Genomic DNA, 24,181 nt, shown 5'->3' with positions numbered 1-24,181 from the left:
TAAACTTGGTGCTTATTCTTTCCAGCATGTTTTTATATTACTGCATGTGATTCTGCCATAAAAAATACAGAACTGTTCTGCATGTTTTCAAATTTCCAGTCAATGTGCTAACCTGCATGTTTTCTTTAACATTTTTTTTACACTAGTTTAACACTATCAAATGCAATAGTGCTCTGAGATTCACCCATATTGATACATGTAGCTTTAGCTTATTCATTTTAATTGCTATATTATATTCTAATGTGACTACATCACAACTCATTTAACCATCTCGTGCTTATGAACGTTTACTCCATTTCTAGCTTTATTTACTATTATAAATGAGTCCTATGTTTGTCTCTCTCATGCATGTGTGTGAGTTTCTGGAGGAGTGGAATTTTGGGGTCATCAGCAAAGACATTTTTGAGATATTTCCAAATTTCTCTTCAAACTGGTTTAAATCCATTTAGACTCTGACTAATACTGTTTACCCAGAGTTTTGATCCTTGCCAATCACATTAAAGAAAACTAGCAAAAAGAAAACTTTTAAAGTATTTTTGAAATGTAAAATCTTTCAACCATAAGATGTCTCTTGTAATTTTACATTCTCTTCTGGTTCTTCTGCACTTCCTTTATTTTTCAGAAGTCTTGACCGCCTGCTGTCTAAGAAATGGGACAAATCCCAGCATCTCTCACCTTGCGATCCATTCAGCAGTGCCCTCAAACAGGTCTGGGGTGATGATGTTGGTCAACGAAGCTACCGAGGCAGCACAGTACGCACTTCTGGAAGGACAGAAACAGAGGGGCAAGGGTCACACTCTCAGGAAGAGCTCAAACAAGGCTCACTGAACTTCTTGGGTGGATTGCTCTCTGCCTCATAAGCTGTAATCACCACCTGTCCTCACTCCTGTTCTCCCACCAGGAGCTCCGACATTCCATTTGGATCAAGTTCCTCACAGCGTGGTCTCAGAGAAAGAACATGACATTCTATTCTCCCTACCTCCACACAGTCAAATCTACACCACACGAAATAACAGCCATATCAATTTATGTCAACAGTGAATTCAGCTCTTCTTTTAAAGACCTACAGTGGCTCCCAGAATTCCATGCTGTCATTCAGGTATTTCTGAGATGCTCCTTCATCCAGCTGTCAGTACTGTCCTTAGATCCAGGACTTGCCATGGTTATGGCATGGCCGCATTAAAGGTTAACCACATTTCTTTCAAACAGACAACCTTCAAAGTAGGCTGCCAGACCACATGGCTGCACAGACCAAGCAAGAGGGACCAGAATAGACGAGCTACTCAGATCCATTCCTTAGACTTCTAAAGTGAGAAAAGAGTTTTGATTTCAAGCACCCCTCCAGTACACACATACACACTTTAAACAGAAAAAAGAACACATCCCACTTGATTTGGAATAATTCTTGCCATTCCATCCTGCCAGCCCTAATTCTTCTCAGGACACATTTTATTTTAGCTTCTCCCTCTATGATAGAACACATCTACAAACTGTCTTTCTTTTCCACTATGGGCTTCCCAGGTGGCGCTAGTGGTAAAGAACCTGCCTGGCAACGCAGAAGATGCAACAGACGCAGGTTCGATCCCTGGGGAGGGAAGATCTCCTGGAAATGGCAACCCAATCCAGCATTCTTGCCTGGAGAATCCCATGGACAGAGGAGTCTGGCAGGCTACAGTTCATGGGATCGCAAAGAGTCAGACACGACTGAAGCAACTTAGCACATGGTCTTTTCAAACATCCAACATCTCAGCTTCATTTTATGTTGAAGACAAACCTGTTTGTTCTATTTTCTTTCAAGATCCTTTATCTAAGGGCTCCTAAGGAATATAAAAGAGAGGAGAGAGAAGAGTCTAGCTTCCATATTGTTCAATATGGACATAATACTAAGTCAAGCACACTGAAGGATTCCAGTGAGCTGCAGGTTATTATTCTCCTCCCAGCATTTTAATCAGCCTGCTCACACTGGCCAAAGGCACAGCAGAGGCTGAGTTAAACCAGCAGGCATCAGAAGCATGCAAGAATCCTTTCTGCCAAGTGTTATCATCTACCGTAAGCTAACTTCGAAAGTCTGACCTAACTCCTCTCAGGTCTTGAGTCTCACAAAGGGGTTCAAAAGTATTTGCTCTTGAATGTGAATATAACCTCTGAGGTAGGGAGGCAGTCAGCAGTGTGGCCTGTTTCATAAATGGAAGACCTGAGACCTGCTGCCAGATCTCACACTGAGACAATGAGTGAACAAAATACACTTTTCTTGAGCATCAGCTTCCTCTGTCTCTCTGTCCCGTCATCATCCTCTCAAATTTGTCAGCTGCCCTCTAGCCTCCTGCTGTCACCCAAATCCAAGTCATCTTTAATCTGGGTCAGTTTCCTGTCCAGTCTTCCTCCCTCCAGCCCTGAAACCAGAGGATTTTCACTAAAACACCATAATGCATTCACTTGTTTCTTTTAGTCGCTAAGTCGTGTCTTTGCGACCCCATGAGCTGTAGCCTGCCAGGCTCCTCTGTCTTGCGTGGAATTCTCCAGGCAAGAATACTGGAGTGGATTGCCATTTCCTTCTCTGGGGGATCTTCCCGACACAGGGATCAGGCACAGGGATCGAACCCAGGTCTCCTGCATTGGCAGGAGTTTTCCTCACCGCGCAGCCACCTGGGAAACCCAATGTATTCCCCATAGAACTTCTAACAAAACACAAATCAGATCATGTCACTCCCTACTTAAAACTTGTCAGTGGCTTCTACTACCTTTAAAATAAGCTCCAGACTTCTCAAGGAGACTGCAGTGCTCCTCGGGCTATTCCCAGCCTGGCCAGCCAGCTTCATTCTCTGCCTGCACCCCTCTGCACTTCAGCAACACTGACCCCCTCCTTCCCCAAACACACTCTACATTCTGTTGCCAAAACTTTTGCAAACGCTGGGTCCCTATCTCCCCACTACCCTCCCGGGATACGCCAGGTTATATAACTTAGATTAGGAGGTCAGGAATAAATAATTGCTCCTTTCTTAAGAACTGAGGGGAAAGACGGTGCTGGCTACAAGTTGGCTTGGATTAGCGGCAGTCCATGGGAGCTGTGAATGCCTGAGTAAGCTCATCTCAGAAACGAGGACTTGTGACAGGCTTGGAATATCAAGAGATCGGTTCTAACCCAGAAGAAGACAGGCTAGCCTCCAGAGGTCCCTATCAACCACTGCTTCTCTTCAGGTCAAATCCACCTGGCAGCACTCAGGAGTAACTGCTGATGCTCCCAGGCAAAGACAATTAAAGGAAAATCAAGTGAAAAGCGATGGAACTGGGGCACGAAAAACCATGCTGAGCAGGCGAACGGGACGCAGCCTGCTAGGTTACATCCATCGTTCACATCTTTAATCCTCTGTAAATGTAAAGCATGGTTCAAATGGCAGGATGTTACCAGAGGAAGCATATGGTTAAAGAGCTCTACAGAAACAAACCTATTTTATTGGAGGAGATTCCTAGCATTTGTCTGGCAGATATGAATAAGAACATAGAAGGAAACTGGCACCGGAATGAATAAGTTAGAGAATAATCATATCTGAAAAAGGTAAGTGATGAAATGCCAAAGCGATCTTGCCAGTGTTTGTCTGCTTTCACCTATAATCTCAGGAAACCTTAAAAAGCTACATTTGGAGTATCTGCAGAACAGGATGAAAATGTAGTGACCAAGAGGGGAAAAGCATCCTTTAAATTTTTTTCTAAAGATGTCAACACAATACTGCTTCTCCTCAATAGTTATATTGGCTTCACCGGCACTGTGATCAGTTGCTAAGTTGTGTCCGATTCTTTGAGACTCCACAGACCATAGCTCACCAGGCTCCTCTGTCCATGGAATTTTCCAGGCAAGAATACTGGAGTGAGTTTCCATTTCCTCCTCCAGAGGATCTTCCTGACCCAGGGATCGAACCCACGTCTCCCGCATCTCCTGCATTGGCAGGTGGATTCTTTATCACTGAGCCACCCGGGGAGCCCTCACTGGCATATACAGTGCTAAGAAACAAAACAAGAGGTGCCAAAAGGAGACCCTTGTGCTAAACTCCACATCACCAAACCAAGACTTCATTATGGTTTCCACTTTCCCAGAAATGGGATCTTCAGTCAGTCAGTCAGGAACCACCTGATCAGCATCAGTGAGATGCTCTGCCGGTCAACCCCTGCAGTCCCGTCAAGGAAAGTGGCCTTGCAACAGCCAACCCACTCTTTAAGCGCCTGATGTCACTTTCTTGTCCCTGCTCCCTTCTGCCTACAGAAGTCTCACTGTGCACAGCTCTCCTCGGGCTTCCTTCCTATCTGAGAGATGGGATGCTGCCCTATTCGAATCAATTTTTGCTCAAATAAGTTCATAAAATTTTTAACATGCCCCTGTTTACCTTTTAACAACAGATACTGGGGTATTGTGATATAGTAAAAAACATTATTTGGTCTTTTCAGCACAGAGATCATAAAACTAGTGGAATTTTTCCTGAGTAATGGGGTGAGAGTCTTGTAATTCATAACAAGCCCCATTCAACCATATCTGAGTTTATGCTACTGAGGTGACTCCTGGAGGGTGGGGGCTGGCTGCCAGAGGAACCAACCATGGGATCAGAGGGTTGGAACTTTCTGCCCCACTCCCCAGAAGACTGAGTTAGTCACCAATGGCCAATCAGTTAATCAATCATGCCTACATAATGGAACCTCCATTAAAACACTCTGGATGAAGAAGTTCAGGGAGCTTTTGGGTTGGTGGCTGCACCCAAGTGCCTGTCAGGAGGGTGTCACACCCCAACATCATGGGAACAGAAGTTCTTAGACTCTGGACCTTTCCAGACCTCATCCTATATGTATGCCCCTTCATGTGGCTGTTCATTTGTATCTTTATGATATCCTTTATAATAAATGGTATTAGAAAAATGTTTTCTGAGTTCTCTGAGCTGTCCTGGAAAATTACTGAACTGACAAGGGGGTCATGGGGACCCCCGATCTACAAATCAGGCAGAACTGGTTAACCAGGGAACCCACTACTTGTGACTGCTGTCTGAAGTGCAGACAGTCTTGCTGGACTGAGCCCGTAATCTGTAGGGTCTGTGCCAACTCTGAGTACTTAGTGTCATTAATATGAGGGTAAACACCCCCACATTTCAGGTCAGAGGTGTTGTGGGCAGAGAAACAGTTTTCCAGGTACCCAGGTTTCCAGATACCTAGTCTTATTTATGGTTTGAACAGACAGGTTACAAATAGACAAAAACCCTTCATGAAGGTCTCTGCAGATAAAGGTTACCTCCTTTTATCTGCAATGTGTTCCATGCTCCACAACCTTCATGTGTTTTCTTGCCCTATATTTTCAAACCAATAGTTAAGCCAGAGTATTTATCAACTCGTGTAGAGGACAACACATTTACAAATAGGCGATACAATGGCTTTGCTATAGAAACCTCATAACGATTTATTTATCAGACTAAACAATAATAATTTGGTATATATCTCAATGATCCACTGCTTGTGAGAAATGACTATTTCAGTGAATTCCCTAGATGTTTTATAGGGAACCTCCTGCCAGGTGAGTAAACGACTTGCTAGGTACATCAGACAATTCTTGAAAAAAAAGTATTATTTTGAGCCAATTGATTCCAATCAGTTAATGCCACTGTTTTTCAGAGACTCCACTGGCCCCTAATGGTTTCTGCATTGCCCAAAGCAGTTCTCACACAGGTGTTAAACATTCTCACGCTTTCATCAAATGCATCCAGAAAATATTTACTTAGTCCCCACTGGGCCTTCGCCTCCCTTCCCATACCAAAAAGATGAAAGATTATATTACACTATACAGTTACATCTATGGTATAGCATCTCATGCCAAACAAATGTATTTTTCATTTTTAAAACAAAAGCATTTGATTTTGTTTTTGTGTTACTTGTATTTGGCATCTACATAAAAGAAGTCAAGTGACAATGAGCCCTGAGGACATCTGGCCCATATTTGCAGGGATGATGAACCATGTCACTGACACGTCTCTCTGTGTGACATTCAGTGAGACAAGGTGGCGATGTCCTGTGTCCTTCCCTGGGTTTGGCATCTCTGATGGCAGATAAGCCTGAGAATCTGCTGATACAGCAGCCTGAGAAAAACCCCACTCACCTCACGTCCACCTCACCTCCATCGTGCATGAGAAAAGAGCCATCGGGTTGCTTCAGCGAGTACAAATACTGGAGAAGCTTCTCTCTGAGAAGGGAGGGAAGTGATGGTCAGCGCAGCGTCAGCAGATGGGAGCCCGGCTGGGTGTCCGGCCCTGCTGGCTTTGGCTGTACCTGTTAATGACGTCATAGGCCTCCTCGGTGCCAATGATGCACAGCGCGTTGACTGCTGCATACGTGGGTGCCAGGTGTGGGTACTGGCCAGGGCCCCCTCCAAAGCCGCCTTCTGGGCTCTGACACAGCTCCAGGAACTGACACACGCTAGGCACACGGCCAGAGGGAAAAACAAAGACAGCATTAATTCCAAAACACCGAATTCTACCAGAGTCCAGGCCTTTCCAAGGCTCCGCCCTGCCCAAAGAGAAGAAACACCCTCCCACCTAGTGAATATATATTGAATACATCTGTAAAGGATGTATTCTCTACACCCAAAGGATGAATTCTCTACCCTGCCTCGATCAGCTTTGTAGTTAAGCATTTGCCCAGTTGTGAAGCCAGGAACACAAGGCCGGGCAGAAACATATAGCCCTTCACAGAACTGGAGTGAGTCTCATGCTTCTTGACCCAGTCCTTCCCATACTTTTCTCTCAATTTGCCACACCAGTCCCTTCTTGCGTTTGGGGTAGCTCCGAGTTTTGGATTTCGCCTAAATTGTGGTGATGCTCAATTACTTTTCCCCCCACTAACTATGCTGGTCTAGAGCCCTCACATAGGCCTATCAGAAATATTTAAAGAGGTGCCTTCTCACTCTCGTTGAAGCCTAAGCCCCAGTGGGCTACTGATATTTATTCGTATCACTGACAAGAAACAAGCTGCCAATGGAGTCTGTCTCCATGGTTAGGAGAATGAGAGGTGGGCTTCTGCACACTGAGCTCATGGTGGCAGACTTAAGCACTGCCAACTCCTATCACAAGAATGCATGCCAGGGACTTCCCTGATGGTCCAGTGGCTAAGACTCTATGCTTCCAATGCAGGGGGCCCAGGTTCAAACCCTGGTCAGGGAACTAGATCCCGCATGCCACAACTAAAGATCAAAGAGTGTGTTCCATGACAAAGACCTGATGCAGCCAAATAAACAAGCAAATACTTCTCAAAAAAACAAAAGAAAAGAAAACAAGAATGTATCCCCAGCTGTGGGCTTGTGAAGAATTTTTCAGAAACTCCAGTGCCTTCACTGAGGGAAACTGTTATATTGAGGGTTGGCCTCTAAGCCCTTCCTTCCAAGCATGTCGTCAGTTTGCCCAGAAGTTATCTTCTTGCTCTAGATGAAACCAAGAGAGCCCCTCTTTGTCAGAAGGTCCTCTGAAGTTCATCAGAAAGGAGACCCCAGGAGAGTTCTCAAGCTGTTTCCCCAACATAGCAGGATCCCAGCTTCCTACTGGGACAAGGCCTCAGTTAAAAGCATGCGTGCGTGCAAGCTCAGCTGCATCCCACTCTTTGTGACCCCGTGGATTGTATGTAGCCCTCTAGGCTCCCCTGTCCACGGGATTTTCCAGATAAGAATACTGAGTGAGTTGCTATTGCCTTCTCCAGGGGATCTTCCAGATCTGGGGATCGAACCTGTATCTCCTACATTGGCAGGTGGATTCTTTACCACTGTGCCACCTGGGAAGCCCCTCATTTAAGAGAACCAGGGGCAAATCTGAGTCCTTCTAGTGCTCAGACAGCCTTCTTTTCCTGGGCTTTTCCATCTCATTCCTTCTTATCCATGCTGCCAAAGAGATCACACAGTCTTCTTGATCTCAACTAAGACATGAGTTAATGGCTGCTCTCTCAGGTCATATTTGATTACTTTTGATTTCAGACCTGCTACATCACCTGGGCAGGGACAGCCATAGAAAATGCTGCTGATTTCCTAGTAGAGTCCTGAAACTGTCACAAGTTAAAAGCAATACACACTCACTTCATGTTCCACCCACAATTTTACTGTAGGAAGCACACAGATTGAAACTAAAGTTGATGATCAGAGAAGGAAGACAATTCTGTGGCATGTTTTCAATAGCAGTTAATTTTTGCAAAGAAAAATGAGCTTGTCACTAACGTTTCCCAAACCTTCATCAATTCTTATCCTATTTCCCGGAAACAAATGGCAAAGGAACTCCCGGTCTAACGAAAGTTGTCTGCACAAAAAGTTTTCTGTATCACAAAAACAAAATTTTTTGACTGATAGGAAACAGCACATGTTAAAAAAAGAAAAGGAAAAGGAAAAGTCATCTAGTTACCCATTCCCTTCCCCAGCTCCCATGACAAAATTACACCAAATGCAATACTCCTGACCCTGAGGCCTAAAGTCTGGAGTAGGCTGGGATCTGAATGTACTAGAGACATCATTAAATCACCCCTCCACGCCAACTGTCCCCAGCTGACAGGCTACATCTGAGTGACTCCGGGGCTGTGTTGGGGAACTGGGCTCGGCTCTTCTCAACTCGGAGGCACTTCCGAACTACAGAACATTTTGATCCATGGGCTTTCCAACTTGTACCTTAAGGAACTGGCAGACTGACCATGAAGCTACCAGCTGTTGTGGGCACAACTCTGAGCAATTCTGAAAAGCAAAATGTGAATGACACTCTAACTATCCAAAGGGGGAAAAAAACTTAGCTTAGAGACCAGAAATTCACCAACTTAATTTAAAAAATCGCAAGCAGGAAACACTGAGCCAACACCCAGAGGGGCACACTTTGTGAAAAACAAGTATCATAGATCACTCGCTCACTCATAGAGGTAAGCAATCCAGTAGATCAGTTTTCTTTCAAGTCAGCAAGGCATTTCGTTCTCACAAAGTTTCCAACAAAGTGGGAAACTATCTCCTAGATCGGGGTTCTAAATAAACCCCAAATGCGTACATTGGAATCACTGGAGGGCTAATGAAGAATACAGAGACCCAGGCTTGCTGAAGCAGGAAAGAGCTGGGCCTCTGTATTTTTACCAAATTCCCAGGTGATGTGGATATATACAAAGTTTGAATACCACAAGTCTTTGCTGTGTAATTAGAATCACTTTGGGGATGTTTAAAAAAAAAATTCCAACGCCCAGGCCATACCTAGTACCAATTAAATCAGAATTGCTGACGGTGGGCCCAAGTGGCAATAGTTCTAAAAATTCCCCATGTGACTCCAGTGTACAGCCAGGTTTCAGTGCTTCTCTAACTTGAGCGTGTACAGAAGCCACCCAAGGATCTCATCAAACTGCAGATCTATTTCAGCAGAACTAGAAGGACCCAAGATTCTGCACGTCTAGCAAGTTCCCAAGTGACGGAGATACTGCTGGTCTGGGGACCACATTTTGGGTAGCAATGTGATACATCTGCTCTGTCCAACAGGTAGCCACTAGTCACATGAGGCTATTTACATTTTAATCATATTAATTAAAATTGAGCTCCTCAGTCACACAAGCCGCACTGCAACTGCTCCATAGCTACATGGGACTAGTGGCTGCCACAAAACATGAAACATTCCCATTGCTTTAGGAAGTTCTATTGAACACTACTGCTCTATCATCCAGCTATTAGAAAGTACACAAAACCTATAAGAGGATCAAGTTCAAAGCAAGAGTATCAACGATTTACTCAGACTTTTAGGGGATGATTAAGGACAGATCTAAAGCTGGTTGATTCTGGACATCACTGTCACCAGTGTGGATGAAGGGCTTAAAAGCATGCACAGTATGTAAGCAAATAATCAAAACAAGCAGGGAAGTCTATCTAAACTAAGATATAAGAAAAATTTAGTTTAGATTTAAGAAAAACTGAAGATGGTTATTTTAGAGCAGAGTCTCACCACTGTGGCACTACTGATATTTTGGGCTGGACAATTCTTTGTTGTAGGGACTGTCCTGTGGAGAACATTTAGCACCATCCCTGACCTCTCCCTAGTAGATGCCAGCAGCACCTGGCCAAAAATGCCCAGAAGACAAAAGAAGACATAAGCTATCTTCATTGAAAGATAAGGAAACAGACAGATTAAATTTAAAATTAAAAGCAGAGATATTTTAGGAGCTATTCAAGAGACAAGCTACTGATAAACTTTCTAAAGGGAAATAACAAAACACTGGCACATGAAAATTTAAATTTAATATTTGGGAAAGCTTCACAAATGGAAAGGTCCTAAAACAATTTTTAAGTTAAAGATAATTTTCAGATCTTATAGAAGCTAAAAGACCTAACTTAACATTGCCATGGTTTCCCTGAGGTTTTCATTTTACTCCATGTGTTTCATTAAGTAGCTTTCAATAACGAAGCAAGGGATTCTCATTTAAAAAAAATGCTTCCTTCAGTGCCAAAGTCATTAACAAAGCAAATGTACTTAGTGTGTTTCCAAAATATTAATTTATTTGAGGTAAACATATATATAAATTTATGGATACACTCTCTTAAGAAGGGCACACTTAATTCCTACAAATACATTATTATTGAATATATTATTCTTGAACTGAATATATCATTCCTGAAAGGTTTGACACCAGCAGTAAAAGCCTGGCCTTGCTGGCTCTGGTCAGCAGTCACAAGAGCTGACAAAAGTGGTTTGTCCACTAGAGGGACCTCAGCTTGTCATACTGTTCCCAGGACATGGAAGCACAAATGTGAACAAAACAGGAAAGAGAAAGAAACCCATGCGTGTGAATGTGTGTGCGTTGCACACTAGGTCAGGGAGCAGAGAGAGAGGACAGTAGAAGAATAAACTCCAGAGCTAAACACACCCTGTATGTCACCTTAACATTTGTATAAAGAAAAAAAAAAAATCTGACCACATTTTCCAAGCATTTCTTCTCCCTGTGCAAAACAAATAAAAAAGCAATCTCCAAAATTAGGTAGTCTTTAAAAAAAAATCCCCATATTTTAATAGAAGTCATTAAGATTTCTCTATTTCTTACTAAAAAGAGTTTATACTATTATAAGTCAAGCTACTAGGCTCTGTTCATAACAAATATTATTAGCACCTAGAATTAACTGCCTGCTAGGCATAAGACAAAGTTCATTATTGGAAAGTCTAGGTAATTCTTTAAAAGTTTGTTAAATCAATGTTCAGAAGAACCACAGGTAAAGCTTTGAAGGTGGCTGTGAAACAGAAAATTTCAGTCATTAACTATCAAGTGGCTCTTGCAATCAGGACAAATCAGCTTCTAAATTTTAAAACATTCTTTTGATTACAAAACAATGGATTCATTGTAGAAATTTTAGAAAATGCAAATAAGATTAGAAAAGAAAGAAAATTACCTTTAACCCCATCATCCACACAAATAACTCCTATCGTGTTATCCTATACATGTTATCCTATACATCCTTCTGTTTACTTCTATGTGTAGAACCACCTTTAATTTTAATCTATAAAAAATGAATCTTTACCTTTTTTCATTTAAATCATGAGTATCTCTATTAAACACACACATTTTTATATATAAATATAGTACAGTATAGTGAAAGTCGCTCAGTTATGTCCAACTCTTTGCGACCCCATGGACTGTACAGTCCATGGAATTCTCCAGGCCAGAATACTGGAGTGGGTAGCCGTTCCCTTCCCCAGGGGATCTTCTCAACTCAGGGATCGAACCCAGGTCTCCCGCATTGCAGGCAGACTCTTTACCGTCTGGGCCACCAGTGAAGCCCATATATAAATACACACAATTATGTGTATATACAAATTTTTAAGTGAGGTACAACTGACATGTAACATTAGGTTCAGGTGTTACAATGTTATGATTTGATATTTGTATATACTATGAAATGATCACCATAGGCCTACCAAACACCTGCTAACTTTTTAAGTGGCTGCATAATATTTCACTGTATGTATCACAACACAGAGACTTCACCTAAACTTTACACTTACGACATCCCCAACCGTTGATATTTAGGTTGTCTTCAATTGTTCAGTGTGAAAAGCCCTTCAACGGGGTCCTCTCTTCCTAGCTGATGTTGTCACAAAAGCTGCTCCAACATTTATTTCCTCAGAAAAGCTTTACCAATACAACACCATAAAGCACTGAAGAATTGATGCTTTGAAACTCTGGTGTTGGAGAACACTCTTGAGAGTCCCTTGGACTGCAAGGAGATCCAGCCAGTCAATCCTAAAGGAAATCAGTCCTGAATATTCATTGGAAGGACTGATGTTGAAGCTGAAGCTCCAGTACTTTGGCCACCTGATGCGAAGAGCTGACTCATTAGAAAAGACCCTGATACTGAGAAAGACTGAAGGCAGGAGGGGAAGGAGACGACAGAGGACGAGATGGTTGGATGGCATCACTGACTCAATGGACATGAGTTTGAGCAAGCTCCAGGAGATGGTGAAGGACAGGGAAGCCTGGCGTGCTGCAGGCCATGGGGTCACAAAGAGTCAGACACGACTGAGAGACTGAACAACATACAACTCCAAGTACAGAACCTAGAAAAACCCAGAACTGATGCTGATCCAAGTTCTTCCACTTCAGGAAGCCCTTTACCATCTTCCCACTTCCGATCAGCTTACACCCACAGAGGGCCTCCTTCCTGCTCCAAACCGCTGTTTCTCTAGGGGGCGTCTGTACTTCACTCTCACCAACTCCTCCAGATTCTCTCACATCCGATTTTCCCATTCCATCTATCTTGACTGTGTATGTGACGGGTGGGGGGAACTTCCCAAACAACCCCCAACCCCCAACTGGTATTTCAAAAACACACAGGCCTTTATTTTGACAATTAAATTCCTGTTACTGCAGAAACTGTGTCCAATTCTACATCCAGAGCTAGAAGCAACTAGGCTTGCAGCAGCTCTGTGATGTGGAAGACAATGTGTATTTTTCCTCTCCCTCTGAAAGCACTGTACACATCACAAGGGTTAATGGCCTAATTCTTTATTATCTTTTCTATCCACATTCATCACAAGACACCCTGCCCAGGAAGGCAAGAATGAGAGGTTATTGTTAAGACGGAATGAATGAGACAATGTGTGGTTCTGTTCGTCTGACCTGACAGCGTGACCCAGGCAGAGGGACTGTGGCCAGGGAGGAGCACAGGCTGGCCTCCACGCATCCCGGCACAGCCGCCCCTGTGCACCGCGGGCAGACAAACCTGGCTCCAGGCCTCCCTCCGACTCTCTACCTTCGGAGCAGCAGGGGATGCTGTTGAGAGAAGGTGAGAACTAGGGCATCAGAGCCAATTCCTGGTAGCCCCTTCCTACCTTAGGTACCCCTCAGACTAGAGTGATGATCAGTTTTTTTCCTTAAAATATAAACTGTGGGGCTTCCCCGGTAGTCCACTGGTTCAGAATCCACCTTACAATGCAGGGGACAATGCTTCGATCCCCAGTCCGAAAAGATCCCGCATGCCGTGGAGTAACTAAGCCCGTGGGCCACAACTCCTGAGTCTGTGCTCTAGAGCCCACAAGCCGCAACTACTGAGCCCACATGTGCAACTACTGGAGCCTAAAGCCCGTTTACGGCAACAAAGACACCCAGTGCAGCCAAAAATAAATAAAATCTTTTTTTAAAAAAATAAATGAAGTGTGATGAATTTCTAAGGATGAGAAGCCACAATGAGGGCACCCTCTGCAGAAGCGCTTTGGGAAGAATCTTATTCAATTAGTTGCTTAGATCTCTAATCATTAATGAGAAGTTTAGGAAAACGATGTCCTGACATCTGTACACCAAGCCAGTAACACATCCACTGCCATCAAGAGCCAGACCGTCCCCCAGGCATTGGCGAGGAGGGACTTCTGGGCAGGTATTTATGGAAAGCAAAGGCATTTTTGTCCACAGGGTTGTCACGTGCTTCCCCACAGAAGCTATTCAAATGTATACTGTACTTTCTGGAAAAATCAGGTTTTTCCAGCGTTGATGAAGACTTCTCAAAGACCAGAGCAAAAGCCCAGAGGAAAGGCCACAGAAGAAACAGAATCCTTCTCTTGGAAGTTCAAAGTCTTGCTCTACCCAAGGGCACACAACGGGCTTCTGAAGTGGAGGAGTTTCAGGAAGTTACTAGAGGTCAAGAGAAGGGCAACGGTTTTCTTTGCAGCACTCTTGTGTTTTTCATTCAAAAGAAATAGAACAGAAACTGAACAAAAAGAACCCTCAAATTCAACACCCAATTTCAGGGGACACCAGGAGCGCCCCAAAGCCAGACTCACTCTGCGGCCACCATCTGGGGGATGGGCTCATCCAGGAGTTCCAGGCTATGCAGGATCCAGTAGCAGAGCCATGGGCGGCTGGCATCCAGACACTGTGAAAGGGGCAGGGCAGAAAACACACCCCTTATTCAGAATCGTTCCAAGACCCTGCTGACAAGGCGACATCTGTCTCCCTCCCAGCCGCCTGGCAAGAAGGAGAGGGGCCACCTCGGAGGGATGAAGGACACTTTGCCTGAAGGCCTTATCCCAGGGCTGAAGTGACCATATGTGAGCAAAAGACAACGGGACAAAGGCGTTTAACCTGAACCCAATGGGTCCTTCCCTGACAGGCACTGAAAGAAGCCAAGCAGAGGACTTTTCCCACGGCAGAAACTCAAGTGCTACTGTTTTCTCAGTGTAGACCCAAGGAGAGCCACAATTACAGGGAAGGATTTCCTGCATTAACTCGTTTATTGATTTAACAAATATTTAATAAGTATCTCCTCATGCCCAGCACGAGGGGCACAAGAATGAAAAAAATTCAGTTCCTTCTCTTGAGGTGCTTGGGTTAGAATGTGTGCAGTTATCTGTAGAGGAGGGCGTTAGACAGACACGGAAGTACTAGTGTGTTTCTGGAATAAGGCAGAACAAAACAAGTGCATACACAGAGCTGGATAAATGCTGTAATGGGCACAAGGAAGAAACTGGCTAATTCTGCCTGAGCAGCTAGAAAACGTTTCCATAGGTGACCTGTGAATAGGTCCTGATCCTAATTCAAGCCATAAATATTCAAGCATTCAAGCCTAGGCAGGCAGGTAGTATTATCGCCCCAGTTTTACGAATCTCAAGTATATAAATGGTATGTAAATGAAATCCAGAGAGATGAACTTTTTCCAGATGACAAAGACAGTAAATGTAAGAAACAAGAACCCAGGTTTTTAGACTCTCGATCCAGTGCTCTTTTCATTGGCCTAAGCTGCCCTCTTCATAAACTTGCTCACCACCTAGGGGCAGCTGGTGTGCTGACAGACGCTGTTGCTATGGGTTTCAGTGCCAGCTCCTTCTCTCATTAGCTACGTGGTGGTGGTGGTTTAGTCACTAAGTCATGTCCAACTCTTTGTGACCCCCATGGACTGTGGCCTGCCAGGCTCCTCTGTCCACAGGATTCCCCAGGCAAGAACACTGGAGTGGGTTGCCATTTCCTTCTCCAAGGGATCTTCCTGACCCAGGCAACGAACCCACGTCTTCTGCTTGGCAGGTGGATTCTGTACCATTGAGCCCCTCACTAGCTATATGCCTTTGAGAAAATTAATTAATTAATCTTGCTAAGCCTATTTCCTAATCTAGAAAAAAATACTTACCTACCTCCTGGACTAGCTGTGAGGATTAAATGAGACAGTGAATGACAAACGTTAGCACACTATTCCATGCACTGTTAGCTTTCATGGTATTAACTGTATCAGGACTGACTTGACCCGAACCATCAAGGACTGAATACCGAAAGTCCACAGGCCAGATGTAGCCCATGGATGTGTTCTGTTTGTTCCCTGTAGTGTTTTGTTTGTTTAATTAGAATTAGTTGTAACAGCTACAAGTTGAGAGATCCATAGAGAAATCTGAATTTCTGGCTTCATTTCAAAGAACAAGAAGAGATCCGGCAACCCTGGGTCTGCAATGCTGCTTGACAGCGGCTGGCAGGAACAGAGCAAAAGCATGGTCCTCCGGTTTGCCTCAGTTCTGCTCCCCCGACCATCACCCACCACCGCAACCCAGCCCACATCCCTGGCTTATGCCACCTGCTTGAGTCTATAGGCCCAAACCCCTGCCGTAAATAATCAGATGTGGCCCAAAGAAAAAGCAAGTTAAAAGCAGAGCTGCTCTGTGGAAAGTAGGGCAGAAGACTGCAGCCTCTGGTTCACATGTACCCTCTGCCTGTCACTCAGCCCCTAGTCCCAACACCCTTCCCCTCCACGTCTGCTGCCCTCCCCTGAGCCCCTCTGTGGACCTCAAGGACTCTGAGGAATATTGACTTAAAATCCACTTCGTGTCTGAGCATTTGTACCATGTTAAATTGCACAGTAGTTTCTGGGACTTATACATTGGTGCTTTGGCCAGTAGAGAAATTAGATCTGCTTACAGGGCAATGGGGTGAGGATAAACAGGTGAGGATATCTAGACCGCCTTTTAGCTAATAGTCAAAGAGCATCTAGAAGAATGCACATGAACCCCCCTCAGCCACGATGTGGGTAGAAGGAAGCCCCCCCGGCCCCGAGCTGGGGGCTCCAGTAGCTCTGAGCAAGGAGAGACTAGAGGAGCTTTAGTTTCAGAAGTAGGCGTCCCAGCTCTGTGGGGCCAGGCAGCTGTGCACCTGGATCCTACCAGAGCCACGTGGACAGCGACCAAACCTGCAACAGGCCAAGCCCACACATGCCTTTTACATCCAAACAGAAAAAAGGAAAGAAAGATTAAGGCGGATAATCTGATAGAGAGAGCTCCTGGGCGAGGAGTTTACCTCGTAGGCATCTGTCAGCTGTCGGAGGCCTCTTTTCAGATAATGGAAGTGCTTCTCTCTCTGCAAAACAAGCCTGGAATGACAAAGAGCTTTAGTAAAACTACTCTCACAGCCCCTGCTTCCCCCAGTACAGAACACAGGTGTGCACACGGGTACACCCGCACATTCACACCCACACACGTACTCTCACCTTCTGGTCACCCCCCCACAGTCAATGAGTAGAAAACAGCAACCTGTTCAGCTTCCCAGGACACCTACACTGGAGAAAAGAGGCCAGCCTCTGAATGCCCCTCAAGTGTCTGCAAATCATGCTGACCAATGTTTGGGGGGATCCTCTCCCTTGTGGCTGGTAGATTTGGGCGAGAAATGCCACCATAAGCACACTTAGCCAGGCAGCAAGAAACCACCCAGGAAGTTCCTCTGGTGTCCAGCTGAGAACAGATATGTTGTGGCTCTCCATCCTGAGCCTCGCTGTGTCCCTGACTTAGTTCACCTCTATCGTTCCAGTCATTTCTTCTGGGGTCACTTCTCTGAGGTCTGAGGTTTGTACTCTGCCTGCCCCTCACTCATCCGTCTGTTACTGTGCTATGCTGTGCTAAGTCACTTCAATTGTGTCCGACTTTGTGACCCTACGGGCAATAGTCCGCCAGGCTCCTCTGTCCACGGGATTCTCCAAGCATGAATACTGGAGTGGGTTGCCATGCCCTCCTCCAGGTGATCTTCCCAACCCAGGGATCAAACTCACATCTCATGTCTCCTGCATTGGCGGGCAGGTTCTTTACCATTAGCACCACCTGGGAAGCCCTCGGGCTATCATTCCCTCCCCCACATTCCACTTCCACGTGCTGCCCCACAGTCCTGGCTGGAGGATCATGTCTGTACGCTGCAGCCAGTCGCTCTCCTTAGCCCTGATGTCAGCAGCACTGGCTCTAAGATGGACTGTATCTGCTGTGACCACCTGCACAGGCAGGCGAAGGGCAGGGGGCGGCTGTTTTTTGCTGGGTCTTACAGAAGGGGGTCTGTCTGTGTGGTTACAGAAGGAAAGAAAAAAGCAAGGAATCTGAGACATTCACTGTGCTTGCTGATTCCAGAAAAGAAACGAAAGAAGAAGCATTCTCTTCCCTAGGTATTCAATTCAACAATTGTTTATTGAACTCCCACGGTACTGTGCACAGAATAAGTAGTCTTTACTTCAAAAAGGCTTCCAGTTCTGTACTGGAAATGAGATAAGGACATAAGTGGTTACAAGATGATGAAAAAAAAAAAAAAAAGGGTAGGTTTCAGAAAGAAAAAACATATAAAATGTTCCTGAGGCTCTCAAGTGGTTGGGGGAGGCATCTCATTCAGAAAGAAATGATCAGGGGAGGCTGCGTGAACAGGTGGAACTTGAGGTGGTGGCCCTGGAAGAGGGAGAATGTTTTTACAGGTAGAGGAGAAGAGGAGGTGAAGTGATGGTGGGAAGACAGCTCAGCCAGAGGAAGAGAAACAAAAGGAACCAAACCAGGGCCATCCGAGAGAACTTGCAGTGATGATGAAGAGTCTTTGTCTGTACTGTCTAATAGGAAGCAACAAGCCACGTGGGGGTACTGAGCACTTGCAAGGTGGCTATTGTAACTGAGCAACTAAATTGTAAACTTTGTTAATTTACGTTTAAATGGGTGCAAGTGGCTAACAGCTTCACTACATCCTACAGATGAATATAAAGCATGCAGGGGAAGTGACAAGTTGGGGACTTGGCCGGGCTGTTAGGAGTGAAAGAGGAATGGTCAAGAAGGGACCTGGGATGCCAGCTAAGAAATTTAACACTCAAAGGGAACCTGCAGTAACATGGGGAGACTTGGAGGACATTATGCTAAGTGAAGTGAGTCAGACAAAAAGATGAATACTGCACAATCTCACTTGTATGTGACACTCTAGGGCTTCCACCAAAAAAAAAGCCCTGAGCTCATGGATACAGAAGACAGACTGGTAGCTGCCTAAGGTGGGAGGTGGAAGGGGATGGCAGTGAAATGGGTGACGGGGGCCAAAAGGTACAAAGTTCTAGTTATAAAATGAGTAAGTCATGAAGAAGTAATGTGCAGCATGGTGACCTTAGTCAATAATAATACTGTATTGCTTCATGTGGCAGCCTGAACGGGAGGGGAATCTGGGGGAGAATGGATACATGCGTATGTACAGCTGAGTTGCTCTGCTGTGTACCTGAAACTATCACTACATTGTTAATCAGCTATACTCCAATATAAGATAAAGGGTTTTTTAATTTAAATAATAATACTGCATTGCATATTTGAAAGTAGCTACCAGAGAAGACGTTGAAGCTTCTCATCATAGGAAAAAGAATTTGTGAGTACATATAGTGCTGACTGGGCTTCCCTGGTGGCTCAGATGGTAGAGAATCTGCCTGCAGTGCAGGAGACCTGGGTTCAATCCCTAGGTCAGGAAAATCAAGAAGGAGATGGCTAGCCACGCCAGTATTCTTGCCTGGAGAATTTCATGGACAGAGGAGCCTGGTGGGCTACAGTCCATTGGGTTGCCAAGAGTTGGACACAACTGAGTGACTTTCAATTTCACATGGTGCTGAATGTTAATTGGACTTACTGTGGTGACCATACTGCAGTATATACAAATACTGAATCATTACATTGCACACCTGCAATGAATATAATGTTAGGTCAGTTATACCTCAATAAAAAAAACTGGCACAAGAAACCTCTGAGGATTTTCAGCTGAGAAAAAAATAACTACAATCATGGCTTTAGAAAAATTATCCAACCCCACTAGGTACTCGGTATGTATTTACAAACTGGACTGATGAAAACACTTAGGTGGGAAGATAGATGAAGCAGGATGACGGGGTAAGACACTGTTAAGAATCAGCCAGGGGGTGGTGGGGTGGGAGCTAGGCTCAAGAGGGAGGGGACATATGTATGCCTATGTCTGACTCACACTGGTTTGTTACTAAAGCTAATATATAATACATGGAAGAAAGTAAATCCGTAAGTATGTGAACAGTGAGAATGACTAACCAGAGGGAAGGAAAAATTAACTTTTATGGGAAAGCAGGATGCTGATAAACAAAACTGTTCAAAGCATGGTCCAAAGCCTTCTTGGGATGGACCACCTCACTCCAGAGAAGATGCATGTTTCACAGTCTGAGAGCAAGGAAAACCATTTCTGGGATGAGGAAAAAATGGCAGGATGTAACAACATTCAGCTTCAGCCTTGAATTTCAGCCAAATTTTCTACTTGGCAGTGGCTCTGAAAGGCTGAATAGATGGATGCCTCCTCAGAATCATCCCTGACATCCCTGGGCCAGGGCATGGCCAGTGGTCTCAGGAGTATGTGTGTGTTTCTATCACATCCAATCACCATCATGACCTCAGAGATACAAACAAGCTGTGTCACCTAGATTAATTGCTAACATCTGAATATTCACTGTAGCTAACAAGGAAGGTTTGTTCCTGCAATATAAATATCAAAATTTTTAAATTTGACTGATGAAATGTTAAATATTATAATTGTGACAGTAATTTAAAATGCTGATTAAATTTTCATATCTCTTCTTATGTCCCAGAAATTCATTCTATGGTGAAGATGTTCGGCCCCAGCCTTATATTGATAAGCTGATTTACATTCTGTTATTCACCCACAATGTGTAATGTCTCTATATTGATTAGCATGCTGCGACATAAGATGCTATTTAGCATCCTTTAAAACACTCATTTTCATAGGCAACAATGATAAAATGGGAAATGTCAGATTCCTGAAATAAAACCCAGAGCCCTAATGTATTCTATTTCCACAAAGGAGGAACACTTTTTGTTTTCTACCCACATCTGACCTAAAGACCTATGAATCAAGGGACTTCCCTCCTTTACTGTCCTCTACTACCACTCCCCAAACACAGCTTCTCAGATTATAACCTCCCAATCTCCCTCCCATCTCAGTAAGGATAAAAGGAAAGCCCAAGGCCTCTACTCTTATGGTGGGTGACAAGGGAATGTCAAATGATCAAAGGTCCTCTGGGAACACAGAAGACATATGTCCACAGTGGACAGAGACTCAGAGAACAACAGGTGAGTCATCCCAGTGCAACTCTAACCACAAACCCCTCCTGAAGCCACCATGCCCCACAGCATTACCAAGTCCCACCACCTCTGGGAAAACAGCCTGTACTGGCCAGAGGGCTCCTTCTCCCTGAGCTGTTTACATGAACAGTGCCATTTGCTAAGCTCCAGCTGCCACTCATGACAAGAGCCATAATTCATTTTCTGAGGTCGGGGCTTTGGGTTAATGCAGAGATTTAGGTTAGCAGTTCGGAAAAAGACTTCTCTGCTTAGCTGATGCTTTCCTTCCCCAGGGAAGGAAGATGGAGAGAATTTTTCCACCTTGCTTTCCCTTTTTCTGACTCTTTTTCTGTCTTGGCGAATCAGAGTTTTCTAGCTAAACTTCTTTTTTAGGGAAATAGGGACAAAAAACAAAGACACAAAGTTAACTGAGGCTAGAAATATTTGTAATGCTCCAGTAAGTAAAAGTACCCAGAGACTGACTTGCCAGGAGTCAGTGTGTGAGGAGGTGTCAGGAAGTTGGGAGACGTGAACAAGATTGGGCCAGATTTTAGACCCATAAGCTTCCCACCCAGAGAGAACCAGCCAGTGGCCCAACTACTCCATGTTCAGAGATTGACTAGGAAAAGTACTGTAACATCAATATAAAACGATGAGCAAACACAACTTGAACTACTGATGCGGAAAGATCGCACAGGGTGATTTCAGAGAAGCAATCTGTGATTACAAGAGAAACGCCCTTATGAAATTCTAGTGTGATACATTACAAAACTGGGGGGGAAAAAGAGAAAATGAAGGTTCAAATTGATAAGTTTCTGTTTATAATCCCCCTTTTGGAATTTCTGCCTCAAAAGAGCTTAGAAGGCTTCAACTTGCTAAGCACCAAGGAAAACAAAAGGCATTGTCTTTCTCACTTAAAGTGTGGCCCCGAGAATCTGCTGCATAGCCACCAACAAGGGCCAGGCTAGGAGAGGCTCAAACACCCCTCATTTCCCCAGTCAAGTCATAATATACACTAAAGGAATCCATCCTTTGCCATCCCCCTGACTCTACATCTGTTTCAAAGTGTTACGTGAAAGAGCAAACCTGAGATTTCTGAACACCAGTGCAGCGGGTCAGAACTAAGCTACAGGATCACAAACGTCTTCTCTCCCTCCATCTTCAGAGCTCAGAGTTCAGGCCCTGAGGGGGATCCCCATGTAACACCTGACGGCCCAGCTCAAGCGCACAACTCCTCCAGTCGGTATTTTAATAGTGGCAGGAGCCGGCGTCAGGAGCATCTTCAGGGAGCCACAAGGAGAGGAAACACCAGCCTCATAGCTACAACGCCCCGAGGTTGGACAAGCTCAAGGAGGAGAGAAGAAAGGCTCCCACGGGAGATGGTATTTCCCAGATCCACTCAGACAGCTTACCTTGGTACAAGGTGGTTGAACTTGTAAGAACTGAAGACCTCTTGGATCTTTCCTTCTACTTTTGCCTGGTAAGGATGTAGCAGACGGGAGAGAGAAAACAAAAGCAGGTAAGACTTTCATCAACTTTTTGTTCCTCTTGCCACAAATGCCTACTGGCTAGAGTTCCTTGGTGTGGCTTTGAGCCTAACAGCATGATATGACTGCGTGCAGGAGCTCTGCAGGATGACAGGTGTGGGACAAGGACAGAAAGAATGATCTGAACCACGTTAACATCACAACCCACTTCTCCAGTAAACTAATCCATAATATCCAAACTAATGGCGGTTCTGTGGTTTGGCATCCCGACACCAGCTACTCGGAGATAAAGACAGATCCCCTTTGCTTGAAAGATCTGTTTTCGCCTGCTCTATGAAGTTGTCTAGGTGTTCGTTAACTGGTCATTCTCAAATACTCAATTTCTGCCAAGGGTCCTCCTTCTTACTGTCAGATTTAATAATTTAAATACAGATTGAACAGTATTAAAATTCCTGAAGGGATTTATAAGAATATCGATCGTGGAGACACCAAAGAAACAGCACATCTGGTCATTAGACCTGTGTCACACAGCAACTCCACAGTCCCATAAAACGGAGAATCTCAGAAAGTCAAGTCACAAAGGAAATGAGATGACCACTCTCCTCTGAAGACCACAGCATGATGGAAGGTGAGCACAGTAGTGCCGGAAGGGACTGACCAGCAGGACACAGGGTTTCACCTTCCCAGCCATCCTTGCTTTGTGAGGCCAGTCCTTGCTGAGATTACAAGATACGGAATAATGTCCTCTCGCAGCTGTCGTTCAGTTTCTAAGTCGTGTCCAGCTCTTTGCGACCCCAAGGACTGCAGCACGCCAGGTTTTCCTGTCCTTCACTATCTCCCACAGTTTGCTCAAATTCATGTCCACTGAGTCAGTGATGCTATCTAACCATCTTAGGAAATATAAAAAATGCATTATTTAATATTTCTGAAACACCCAATGAAGTTAGAGCTTCGAGCTCTTTTGACAAGTGTGCAAGAATCAAGATGAGGGGAGTAGTGATGTGTAACAGCTAAAACGGCAGCCAATCTAAAATTTGTTTATATTCGGTTTCAGGATATGCTTTGGTATTTGCCTTTGAACATGAGTTTGAGGGATTGTCTGGCTAAGAATTTACAATACTTCAAAAAACAGACTGAAGTACTGCGAGATTGTCTCACGAGGAGTAAGAAAGTTGTCCCAGACTCCTCAGGATTCTTTCTCCCTGCCAGACACTGATATGGGACTAATGCAAAGCAGCAGACTCGGCGGAACACAGACTGTATGGCCAGTCATGCCTTCCCGGGTATATGCTGAACAAGATTTAAAAAAAAGAAAGAAACATATGTCAGGAAGATCATTACATACAAAGATTTGTGTACTATATACTGGGGGGTTGTTGTTTTGTTTTTTTATAATATACTGTTATAGTTCAAGTGAACTGATGAATTTTGAATAAAACAAAAAGCAAGTAGGAGGAAAACTCACTTCCTGTACCTAAACACAAATCAATTCACATCCATATGACTTAATAATATTCAGAGGCTAATGGATGAGCATTCTAACTGACACTTAAGACGCCCAGGAGGCAAAGCTTCCAGCCAAGAACTTCTTAGGGAAGTCCCACCATCAGTCACCATTTGGGCAACATAAGCAGCCAGGAACCAGGTGACGAAAACCGAGGTATTTCTAAAGTAAGACACCTGACAGAAACACAGGTATGTCATACCTGCAAAGAAGAAATTGCTTAAACCATTCCCAACATAGTCTCATTTCTCTTCTGGTTTCCTAATCACTCCTCTTCAGAATGAACAAGTGATAGTCCAATGAAGTTAGTAACTGACTTGTGTCTGAAAATATACATTATAAATTTTAAT

At 44.3% G+C, this 24,181-nt stretch overlaps 1 protein-coding gene and 1 non-coding gene across 2 annotated transcripts in view; one reads left to right on the top strand and one right to left on the bottom strand.

Annotated features, from left to right (window-relative positions):
• Positions 1–24,181, bottom strand: part of FNTB (farnesyltransferase, CAAX box, beta) — a 77,202-nt gene that overhangs the window by 22,069 nt on the left and 30,952 nt on the right. Inside the window, exons 2-7 of the mRNA XM_052647017.1 lie at positions 22,253–22,317; positions 16,774–16,846; positions 14,283–14,374; positions 6,298–6,444; positions 6,128–6,211; positions 676–762 (exon numbers count right to left, since the gene is read on the bottom strand). Coding sequence (XP_052502977.1) covers positions 676–762; positions 6,128–6,211; positions 6,298–6,444; positions 14,283–14,374; positions 16,774–16,846; positions 22,253–22,317 — 548 coding nt within the window. The remainder of the gene's footprint in view (positions 1–675; positions 763–6,127; positions 6,212–6,297; positions 6,445–14,282; positions 14,375–16,773; positions 16,847–22,252; positions 22,318–24,181) is intronic.
• Positions 7,115–7,187, top strand: TRNAW-CCA (transfer RNA tryptophan (anticodon CCA)). Its single transcript has one exon. It is a non-coding gene; the product is annotated as a tRNA-Trp (tRNA).

The sequence above is a fragment of the Budorcas taxicolor genome, chromosome 10, assembly GCF_023091745.1.
Source record: "Budorcas taxicolor isolate Tak-1 chromosome 10, Takin1.1, whole genome shotgun sequence".
NCBI classification, from domain to species: Eukaryota; Metazoa; Chordata; class Mammalia; order Artiodactyla; family Bovidae; genus Budorcas; species Budorcas taxicolor.
The sequence above is the reverse complement of the archived record's forward strand: the minus strand, read 5'-3'. Positions and strand labels throughout refer to the sequence as shown.